We start from the raw sequence: 12,514 nt of genomic DNA on the forward strand, positions 1-12,514 counted from the left end.
GCTTAAGGATGCTTGAACACAACCTTTTCAAATATTTTTGAGAAAGCCAGCAAAAGTGAAATTGGTCGATAGTTTGATGGTATCTCCTTATCCTCCTCCTTGTAAAGAGGCTTAACTTCAGCATATTGTAGCCAGTCTGGAAATGTTCTCATACCCACTGGAATATTTAGATTTTAAAGATGTTATGATGAATGCTACTTCTTTGGGAGACATGAGAGTCATTTCCATTTTACTGAAGTTATTTTTAAATTCTGGTCTCAGATACTCCATTGCACTGTTCACAGAACCTGATAACCCCATGCTGTCAGTAACAGAAATGAAATACTTGTTTAAGGGGTTTGCAACACTACCTGTACTTGTTACCAATGTCTCATTTATTTTGAGAGCTATCTGTTCCTCTTCCTTTTTGGCCCCCACCTGTCTCCGTCTTCACTATATCCCATACAGTTTTTATTTTGTTGCCTGATGCAATTATCCTTTTTCTCATAATAAAGCTGCTTCGATTTCTGGATTACTTGCTTCAGTATTTTGCCATATTCTTTGTAATGCACTACAATTGTAACATCAGAGCTGTTCCTAGATAGTAGATACAGTCTACTTTTTGTCCCACATGATATATTTATTCCTTGTGTAATCCACGGTTTATTTTTTGACTTCTGTGTGATTTGAGTTAGCTTTAGAGGAAAACAGTTTTCAAAAGTGGAAGTAACTTTATTAATGAATGCTTTGTATTTTCCATTTGAGTCAGAAGTATTGTAAACATCTATCCAGTTTATGTCTCTGAGCAATTTCCTGAATTTCTCAATTTTTGACTTATTTATTATCCTGCTGTACTCAGATTTAATAGATTTTTTATCCTGACAAGTTTCAACATTTAACACAAGATGCTGCATGTCATGATCAAATAGCCCATTTACTATTGGTTTTGTGACATGACTTTTTCCCCTAGATTTGTCTACAAAGATGTTATCAATAGCAGCCTCAGAGCATTTACATATCGTAGTAGCTAAGTTCACAGTAGGAACTGAATTGAATGATAGTGTTACTGACTGCAATAATTGTTCACTGACAGAGCTTTTCAATAAATCCACATTGTTTTTTGCCATCAGATGGGACAGCAGGGCTTCCAGATTTTTTATGAAAAGGTTAAAATTTCCTGAAGGTGATCTGTATATGCACCTATTATTATAAAGGACTTATTATGAAATACAACTTCCATTATGAAATACAACTTCCATTGCACAAGCTTCTAAATGCTTCTCTGAACAAAATTTATTAATAGAAATATTCTTTAAATTGAAGCAGTTTCTGACAAATATGGCAGCTCCTTTTTTCTCCATATTTTCTCTACAGAAATATAGAAGCTAACGTGAATCCATAACATTTAACATATCTATACCAGTGGTCACATGATATTCAGAGAGGTAGATTATATCAACTGGTTTGCTCAACTCTAATTCTTCAACACAAATAAGCAACTCATTAAGCTTACCCCTTAGTCCTCGGATATTCTGATGCAATAACGATAACTAATTTTGTGTACTGGCTGAATGACAACTGGATGAACGTAATTTTCCTGTCAATTTTTGATTATCTCTAGTTTCAATCAGAGGCTGTCAGCATGAATTGTGTACATTAAAATTTGCTTTCTGGTTGCCTGCTTCATCAATGTGAATGTCATTTTCAGCCTGTCTCTGAACATCTTTTGTTTCTGCCCTCTCTACCCTAAAAAAACTGCTAATCTGTCACTTGTAACCACTGGTACTCTACCCCTTGTGACAGTGCCCCCCCCCCCCCCCCCCCCCAAGTTATTCACATCTGTAGTTACAAGCAATCCAGCTTGAAGGTCTCACTGATGCCTCCACAGACCGTAATTACTCTCCCAACCTTGTACAAAAACAAGTCACCTGTGCCTTATCTTTCCAATCATCCAACATCTCCCAAAGACCCAATGTCCAGCTACAGAGGAACATTCCCCTTGTAACTCAGTACATCCAGGACTGAAGCAACTGAATCATATTCTCTGTCAGGGTTTCAACTACCTCTCATCGTGCTTTTAAATGAGAAATGCCTTACCTACTATCCTTACCACCTCTCCCACAGTTTTACTCCACTGCCCACTGAACCTACACAATATCCTCATCCATCCCTACACAATTCCTGCTCCCATCCCCTTGCCTTATGGCTCATATCCCTGTAATAGTCCTAGATGCAAGACCTGTCCTGTACATCCTCCCACCACCGTCTACTCCAGTCTGGTCACAAACACCACCTATTCTGTCAAAGACAGAGCTACTTGGGAAACCAGTCATGTGATCTACAAGTTAAACTGCAACCACTGTACCTCATTCTATAGACATGACAACGTGGAGGATGTCATGTTGGGCTGCATGCCCAGCAACAGAAAGGTCCACTTGTTTCTTGGCCACAGTTTGTCGGTGGCCATTCATGTGGACAGACAGCCTGTTGGTTGTCATGTCCACATAGAATGCAGCATTGTGGGCAGCACAACCAACAAGCTGTCTCTCCACAAGAATGGGCATCGACAAATTGTGGCCAAGAAACAGCTGGACCACCCTATTGCCGAACACGCCATCCAATGTGACGTTCTTCATTTCAAAGACTGCTTCACAGCCTGTGCCATCTGGATCCTTCCCATCAACACCAGCTTTTCTGAACTGCACAAATGGGAACTCACCCTGCAATATATGCTACATAGAGTTGCCTAGCCCCTCATGCACTGCTTCTCGCACTCTGGTTTCAGCTGACAGCGACTGTGATCTTGTGTATGTGAGTTGCATTTGCATGCGTGTGTGTGTGTGTGTGTGTGTGTGTTTATTTTTGACAAAGGCCTTGTTGGCCAAAAGCTTACTTTCCGACAGTCTTTTTGTTGTACTTACCTGCTACTCAGCATCTCCATTATATGGTGACTAGCAACTACCCTTTTCGTAATATTTATTTTTACTTGTTTTTCGCATTATTAAAGTATATTTAGAACATAAAAAGTAGATAAATTCCTTATTTTTATCACCTAAACATCTGAGCCCCAATTATGGACTGTCTGGAGTAGTCCCTCATAGCCATATCAAATCTTAAACCCAAAATCTAACCCAAGGTAACTTATGCTATGATCATGAACTGGATCTGGGCAAGACACTATTCCCTTAACGCTTCCTGATCCCTTCTGTTTCACCTGCACCTTCCTTCCTAGCCACCGATCTTTACTTGATTGATGGCTGGATAAAAATGTCTATTCATATCAAACCTACAGTTCTCACTATAATATAGTATACCATTACTTCCACACCAAAGATTCTCTGCTTTACAGTCTTGCTGTCTGTAGATGGCTTGTCTGCACTGATTGGCAGTCCTTATCCCAGCATGCTTAAGATATTGCCAAGATCGTCACAGCCATGCACGGTGATTCAGACCTGGTCTACGAACAAATATCTTATATCCTCCCATTCTCCTAATACTAAACAATAATAATTACCAATTGCAAAAGAATACCCTCTTTCACCTTACCTCTTACTGTGCCTTGTGCCCAGTTTGTCCTACCCCATCAGAGGCAGAGCCGCTTCTGAAAGCAGCTACTGTGTACTAACTCTATTGCATTTCCTTCACACCTTTTTATGTGCAAAAACTGCTAATTAGCTCTCCACTTGCATTAATTGCCACCATATTGTGATGAAGGAGATATAGAACTGCTCAGTGACAGGTAATATTGCTGAGCAAAAACATGGTTGACTTAAATGATTGTGTAAACTTTCTCTCTAACATATTCTTTGGTAAGGCAGTACCTTTGGACATTGTCTCTTCGTCATTCCACTCCAATTGGTGTAGTGGTTTCCACAGGACGATCAGGGATTTTGATGTAATTTACTATGAACAATCGCTCATTTCCAGTGAGCATTGGTAAAGTTTCACAGTCATTAATTCAGTACTTCCGGAAATACAGTGCAGCTATCTACAGTCCACCTGTGCATTTTCAGCAACTTTGAGTCATGTCATCTCTGGTAACCTTTTCTTGAAGTAAAAAAAAAAATTAGGTCACCTTGCACAACTTTTTGCGATGTCTTAAGCAAAATTATGAAAAAAGACTTCATCTGTGATTTGCTTATGGATAATTTGCAGCAGATTCTGCTGAAAAAAATAGTGGCTTGAAAAAAATCTGATGTTTAGCTTTTAATTGTTTGCAAAATTAGGGCAAAGTTGACAATTTTTCTAAGAACACCAAAAGTGGCTATTTTTGCCCTGCATTTATAAAAAAGAGTCTTCTGCGAACTATGTTAAGTTATTTTCATTAGAAAGACAATGTTCTAAATGCTAAACCACCTAAAAATTATATTTGGTTTTGCTGTGTGAGCATATATAAGCCACTAATAAAATATGACAGGGTAGAGCTGCATTGAAAATGGTACTCAAATTAAATCTAACATCTTTTATTATGTTATACAATAATTGTTTAGTACTCTGTGGGGAAGGCAGTATTAAAATTTATGATGTCTAGCAAGTGATATAAAGTCCATGTGACTCGAAGAAGAAGAAGAAGAACAAGGAAAAAGTAAAAGCCCTCAGGGAAATCTTTGTTTTTAACCTAGCATTGAAATTAAATTTTATTGCGTTTTATAAATCACAAACTTGAAAATACTTAGTATTTAAAAGTGTGTTAATTATATGAATATTATTCCATATAAATTATCTCTGTTTAAAAACTGCAGTTAAACTATTGCTTATGGCTAGTACATCTCAGCTGAAGAGGAAAGAAAGAAAGTCATTATTGAGTTTTAAAAACGCCTTCCTTTAATGGTGTCCAGCCCAAATGCTGTATCATTTCAGTGACACTCTCTCCCATATTTTGCGATAATACAAAAAGTGCTGCCCTCCTTTGAACTTTTTCGATGTACTCCATCAGTCCTATCTGGTAAGGATCCCACACTGTGTAACAGTATTCTAAGAAGAGGACGGACAAGTGTAGTGTAGGCAGTCTCTTTAGTAGATCTGTTACATTTTCTAAGTATCCTGGCAATAAAACACAGTCTTTGGTTAGCCTTCCCCACAACATTTTCTATGTGTTCATTCCAATTTAAGTTGTTCGTAATTGTAATTCCTAGGTATTTAGTTGACTGATTTATCTTGTAACCAAAGTTTAACGGATTCCTTTTAGCACTCATATGGATGATCTCACACTTTTCGTTATTTAGGGTCAACTGCCAATTTTCACACAATTCAGATATCTCTCCTAAATCATTTTGCAGTTTGTTTTGATCTTCTGATGACTTTATTAGTTGATAAATGACAGTGTCATCTGAAAACAACCTAAGATGGTAGCTCAGATTGTCTCCCAAATCATTTATATAGATAAGGAACAGTGAAGGGCCTATAACACTACCTTGTGGAATACTAGAAGTCACTTCTGTTTTACTCTATGACTTTCCGTCAGTTACTACGAACTGTGACCTCACTGACAGGAAGTCAAAAATCCAGGCACATAACTGAGACCATATTCCATAAGCACGCATTTTTACTATAAGTCGCTTGTGTGGTACAGTGTCAAAAGCCTACTGGAAATTCAGCAATACGGAATTAATCTGAATCCCTTGTCAATAGCATTCAACACTTCATGTGAATAAAGAGCTAGTTGTGTTTCACAAGAATAACGTTTTCTAAACCCATGTTGACTGTGTGTCAATAGACTGTTTTCTTCGAGGTAATTCATAATGTTCGAACACAGTATATGTTCCAGAATCCTGATGCATATCAATGTTAATGATATGGCCCTGTAATTAAGTGGATTACTCCTACTACCTTTATTGAATATTGGTGTGACCTGTGCAACTTTCAAGTCTTTGGGTACAGATCTTTTGTGAGCGAACAGTTGTATATGATTGTCAAGTATGGAGCTAATGCATCAGCATAATCTGAAAGGAACCTAACTGGTATACAGTCTGGACCAGAAGACTTGCGTTTATTAAGTGATTTAAGTTGCTTCACTACTCTGAGGATATTTACTCCTATGTTACTCATGTTGGCAGCTGTTCTTAATTCAGATTCTGGAATATTTACTTCGTCTTTTTTTGTGAAGGCATTTTGGAAGGCTGTGTTTAGTAACTCTGCTTTGGCAGCACTGTCTTCAACAGTATCTCCATTGCTTTTGCACAGAGAAGACATTGATTGTTTCTTGCCACTAACATACTTCACATACGACCAGAATCTCTTTGGATTTTCTGTCAGGTTTCGAGACAAAGTTTCGTTGTGAAAACTGTTATAAGCACCTTCTTCCTCTCAATTTGTAAACTATTGGAAAGCAGTAGGAGAATGACATTCTATATGCTACGACCTTGTATTGGTAAGTTATTACATGCAAACTTTCAAGTGTATCCCACAATTACTTCCAGAGATGTCAGAAGCAAATTGTCACATTATTTCGAGCATCTATTTTTTCGGCTGTCTTTGCTTCAAATTATTCATATGCAAATCATTGAGGAACTAATTTTTTATCATTTCTCTTAAGAGAGTGCCAAATGTTATGTTCCCTTTCATCCTTCCTTTCATTTGCCTTTTCCTTGATTACCACACTCTCTACACTATACAACTTGTAATCTGGTTGGACTGCACAGTCTGGACCAATGTAACCTAGTTACGCTCCCCCCTTGATCTCTCTCTCTCTCTCTCTCTCTCTCTCTCTCTCTCTCTCTCTCTCTCTCTCTATATATATATATATATATATATATATGTGTGTGTGTGTGTGATAAAGATTTTGTTTATATACCTAGCCGCTGAGCAACATCTCACTTTATAGTAACTAGTTGATTATGTGTATCCCAGCCAACATTTTCCAATATTGTATTCAGTTAAGACTAACAGTCATTATATTATCAATAGCTTGGCAATTTAAACTCGATTAATAGCTCTCTGTTTATACAGTTCAAACAAACATTTACATATGTGCCATCCTATTTCATAGGTTTGTTGCTTCATATAGTTTGAATGTAATATTGGTATACACATGCCATTTGTCAGTTTTTATCTTAAGACATATATGCCTCAAAATCCTACATCTGATTGGCTACACTTCGTTAATGTCACAGTAGTAATGTGAAATTGGAGTTATTCAGACCTGAGAATGATGTACATAAATAATCTAAAATGTGTGTGTTCCACAACAAAGCCAAGAAAAATGATCTAAAGGAAATTATTTGGGAGACTGTGGTGATGGAAAAAGATATGGAAGAAACTGTTCATATAGTTTAACTTTTCACATGAATTACCCTCACTACTGTAAATGCTAAAAATCCAGCATAAAGATATTTGGTGAATTTTCCTTGAAATGGCATACTTTACTTTCTTTTTTAGGTTTCTGTATCAGTACCTTTCTGGATCTACAATAGAACTGGTCTCCCTCTAGTATTTCGACAGGAAGGAGTTGCAACAGACACAGCTGGGCAATTTGATGAGCATGAAATGGCACGCATGGTGGCACCACTTATGTTTTCCTTTGCAGATCATGAAACTACTCCAACAGTTGTTGCAAGGATTGGCAATAAAGTGCACCCAGAAGGAATTCCACATGTAAGCAGAATTTACATTTTGTCACTGAAAATGTTTGTTTTGTTGAAAAAGAATTCATATAAAAGCAATCACAAGTTCTTATAACTTTCCAGTATATTGCGGAATCTTGAGCAATGAATTTTCTTTTTTATTATGTCATTTATTTTACAGTGGTGCAATCACTTCCACCTTCAGAAAGGCCTACAAGTGCGCAGACTGAGAGTTGCTCTGAGAAGCAACAGCCCAGATCTTGTGTATTTAATTGGTATCGAAGTTCGCCCTGGTCGTGGCCGTCACAGAGTTACACACATAGTTACTTTATCTCCAAGATACCAACTTCACAATATGTCAAGTCATCATCTCCTTTTTGCCCAAAAATGCTTCACAGGTGGTACGGTAGGTACCAATTAAGATGTTGTCAGTAAATTGATATCTATGGTGCCAAAATAACTGCTACCATGTGTTAACATACATATGCCTTGTCATAGTTTTTGGAAATACTTAAATACTGTGTTACAGAACGGTGATGCATTTACAAATATAGCCCTGTGCTGATTAACACAACCCAAGACTACTAACTGAACAAGGTGCTACAGTGGCTAAAGCTGTGGCGTCATTTAGAAGGAATTGTATTAAAATCACTGTGTAGCTGGATTTTTTTCCATATCTCCTTAAACTGCTCAAGACAAATGCAGTGATGGTTTATTTCAAAAAGATATGTTCAATTTCCTTCCACATCCTTGTCGAAACCGATTCTTTGTTCCATACAAAAGACCTCATTCTCTTATATCTTATATGTATATATTTATGCTTTAAACATCATGAATGTTTACTTCTTTCTTTCTAATTTTTTTTCTTTATAAGAGGACTAGCTCTTTCACAAGTCTGTGATTATTGTGATATCTAATTATGCCTGTTACAATTTTGTTCAGGCGTTGTTTTTAAAATAGTAAGCTTTCAGGCACAATGAATATTACGAGATAAGTACAATCACTATTATGTAGTGTATTTAATAAAACTTTGAAATAAACTGTTAATCAGAAAAGGGACAACTAAATATCCAAGTGCTAGACTTGAGTAATAAAGTTAATGTGCTTCATTGTTTATATTGGATGGGATAATTAAGAGGCACCATAGCTAAAATTATGGTGATTTAGGACTAGAGAAATACTTTGATTGTGTGAAGTTGAGTATGATGTTTTCAGCTTATTTGTATTTGTTGAGGCTTCAACTATTGTGTTCTTGTTTTCTGGTTTCAGAAAGGAAATGCTACTATCAAAAAGCAAAAATGTACAAAAATGAACCATTGTTCACTGTTTCTTAGTTGTGTAATAAGTGAGGAACATAGAAAGTGATACAAAAGTTTAAAGTAGGACAGAATTGTAGAGGAAGACTGCAACATTGGTATCATCCCTGATAGCAGAATGCATTAAAGCACCTGCTGCTGTTACATGGTGATGTGCACCGGCAGCAGATTGAATCTGACTCATGGCATAATGATAGGGGCTGGTGTGCTGGCCACCATGGCTGTAGTTTTTAGGTGGTTTTCCACATCCTCCTAGGTAAATACTGGGCTGGTTCCCATGTCCTGCTTCAGATACATGATGCACAAACATTGAAAAATGTTGTCACATTTGACACATCGTTACACTGTATGCAGGCAGAAGGGAAACACAGATTGTTCCCAGAGAGAGAGAGAGAGAGAGAGAGAGAGAGAGAGAGAGAGAGAGAGAGAGAGAGGAATGGCAACCTCATCACAATAACAGGTCTCTCCGTGAAATTGGTGAAGCACTGTACGTGTCCCGACCCGGCACTGGCTCGATTGATGGAAAGGAACATATGCAACAGTGGTACATTGTGCCACTGGAATTATCATTTGGGCTTACATAAAGAAACCCGTGGAAATGAATAGATTAGTTAGCTATCCATGAAGACATACAGGCTGAAGGAAGAAGGTGTATTTTTCGGAATTAAAAATGTTTGCAAGATTCAATAGAAATGGTATGCAGGGGCTGTGCTGTTTATAAAGCAGATAGACAAAAGACAATGACAGCAGCACAAATGTGCATAATTCACTTGCACAGTTAAGAGTTGAGAGAGAGAGAGAGAGAGAGAGAGAGAGAGAGAGAGAGAGAGAGAAAGTACTTATCTTTAATCTAGTGTTTCTAGACTATGATGTGTTGCATAGGACGTGTAGCAACAGCAGTAATCATGTGGACTGGTGGAAGCCAACATGCAGCTGAGTTAGTTACCGCCTTGAAATGAAGTCCATGAGGAAATAGGGAACTTAGAACTAACTTCCCCAAAAGGGAAGAAAATTAATATACAGGCTGTATTGTTGAAAGCAGACAGTAAATTCCACAACCTTAAGGGTCACAACACCGAAAGTTTGTGTCTAGAAAAGATCCTTAAGATGATGGTCATTCAAATGTATGTATTCCTGGGAGTGAAGGATTATTTTGAATGAATCCATAGAAATTACAGCAATTACTTCTTGAATCATAGTTTTCAACTTAGAGGTTGTCATTGGGCAAGTGGTGTATACTTTGTGCATTTGAAATAGCCCCACAAAGAAGCATTTCACACTGACAAATGTGGTGGTCTTGGGGCCAATGAATGTAGCCATATTGTGAAATCATGTGCTTAATGAAGACCTGTCAAACAGTTTCACTTCCTGTATTACTTGAATTGGATAAAAGTGGAACTTCAAATCACTGTGGAATATACAATAGATGATTGTTCTTTTTAGTTTCTTTGCTGATCACAGTGGTTTCCTTCCAGTTCATGCTAATAGTCCTTCAATATTTTCTGGGATTTTATAAGTGCACTGACCACCATGTGGTTCTTTTTTAGAGCTGAACATGCCTCCTCTAAATTCTCGACCCTTGTCTTCATGTGGTAAGATGGAATGTGACTGTGATGCTTAAATTGTAATGATTTGGAATTCCGTTTGAGCAGTTATCTGACTGCCACTATTCTAGTGAAATGCCTTCATGGCAAATGTACATTGTTAACCTGTTCACTGTTTCATGATGGACTTATTAAATGATAAGGAGCTTGGCACAGAGAAAGGCCACTCCCCTTTTTCTACTAACTCCTAGGGTTCCCACTACTACTTTCAGATTTCCTTTTTCCAGTGCCACACTGAATTTATGATGGGGCTTCAAAAATAAAGTGTCTCGCATTAACACAGCTCTGCAACAAATGTGACACTTCAGAAAAGAATTCATGTTCTGGATTTCTTGCAGAGACTGTTCTACTGTGATATGGATAACAGATTCTTCTCAGTGTGGGAGTGAGATGTACTCCAAAGTGGAAGTTTGTGGAACAGTGCGATCCTTGTGCCAAAATGTCTAAACTGCACGTAGATTCCCTGTGAAATTCTGGTGTGGGCCAAATTCAGTGCCATGTCCATCAGTTATGAAATGATGCCAAAAATGTGACAAAGGCCACAAGAGGTGGGTTATATTGATTGGGAATGAAGTCCACCAACATTGGCCACAGACAACGATTGCAGGCAACCAAGGAACTGATTTGCAGTTGGTGCAGATTTCCCAATTATGAAGACATTCACACAGTGGTTCTCAAATGACTCAGTGACCAAGGAGCAGATTTCTATTGTCATGGAACTGAATGATTGGGAGGACATTCTGAACTGTTGTGTACAAGGATTTAGGGACTATATTGAAAAGTAGTGTCATGTATCTATGTCACTTTGAAGTGTATTGCAGCATTCGATAAAAGTTACTCTGCTTGCCATAATAATGCATAACTCACTTTTGGAAGTCCCCTTTATATCTTTACTGTATTCCAGAACTGCCCAACAACATTAAAAAGAATAATATCAGTTTCTGTATAGTTTGGAAGCTATTGTCACTCATAGAAAAAATACAGAGCATGTACATTGTCTTCTTTGGTAATTAAGTATGCTAAATCATGTAAATGAAGTTTTAAACTCTGGTTCAGAAAACCAACAAATATTATTCTATACTTCAGTGATACAACCTGTTTCTATAATAAAAGCAGAATTCAGCATATTTGTTGCCAATGAAAGTTGTTTTTTGTAGTGTGCCTTAGTTTCTTCCCAGTGGACAAACATGTCTTAAATAATAAAATGACTAGTTGTTATCAACAATAACTATTTCAAAACTGGATACAGCCTCTGCAAAACCAGAAAATACATCATAACTCAAGTTAATTTTCATGTAATCAAAATAGTGCTAACTTAAACTAATATTGTCAACATGCTGAACTGACATTCGGCAGGATGATGATTCAATCCCGCATTCAGCATCCAGATTTACATTTTCCCTGATTTCCGTACATTCCTCCAAGCAGATGCTGGGATAGTTCCTTCGAAAGGGCACAGTCGATTCTCTTCCCCATCCTTCACACTATCTTAGCTTCTGCTCGTCGCTAATGATGTTGATGTCAATGGGAGATTAAACCTAATCTTCCTTCCTTGAACTAACATCCTTGCTGTTGATAATATCTTGCAGGCATAAACATAACAATATGGCTGTTTGACTGTTACAACAGTCATTGCACAACATATAAACTGAAAGAAGTGCCTTAGAGCCATGCTTTGACCTTGCTTTGTATTCACAGTACAGAAACACTACAACATTTGCCTTGATTTGGAAGTATAGGACACCACATCTCATTATTTCATAACTTGCACTTTTTATGGAAATTGTTGTGATGACTGAATCACATTTAGTACTAAAAGGATTAACTTTTTCATAAAGATATTTTCCTAGCCTGAAAGTAAATACCTACTGATGCTGGCTCTCGTAAAGTGTGGAATCTGTGTACTTCATTCCTTTCCCTTCCAGATACAGATTGTAAGTCGTATAGGAGTAAGAACTGTAGCATAAAATAGAATGCAACTCATTTTCTGCAACAAGTTTTCATTGATAGAAGTAGTGGCAGAAGGACTAAACTGAATTCTTTACAGTTATAA

The 12,514-nt window shown here is 37.4% G+C and overlaps 1 protein-coding gene across 1 annotated transcript in view; it reads left to right on the plus strand.

The window, feature by feature from the left end:
- Positions 1–12,514, plus strand: part of LOC124787832 (vacuolar protein sorting-associated protein 13D) — a 557,316-nt gene that overhangs the window by 393,540 nt on the left and 151,262 nt on the right. The window contains exons 49-50 of the mRNA XM_047254770.1: positions 7,357–7,572; positions 7,723–7,947. Of these exons, the coding sequence (XP_047110726.1) occupies positions 7,357–7,572; positions 7,723–7,947 (441 nt within the window). The remainder of the gene's footprint in view (positions 1–7,356; positions 7,573–7,722; positions 7,948–12,514) is intronic.

This window comes from Schistocerca piceifrons, chromosome 3, assembly GCF_021461385.2.
Source record: "Schistocerca piceifrons isolate TAMUIC-IGC-003096 chromosome 3, iqSchPice1.1, whole genome shotgun sequence".
Lineage (NCBI taxonomy): Eukaryota > Metazoa > Arthropoda > Insecta > Orthoptera > Acrididae > Schistocerca > Schistocerca piceifrons.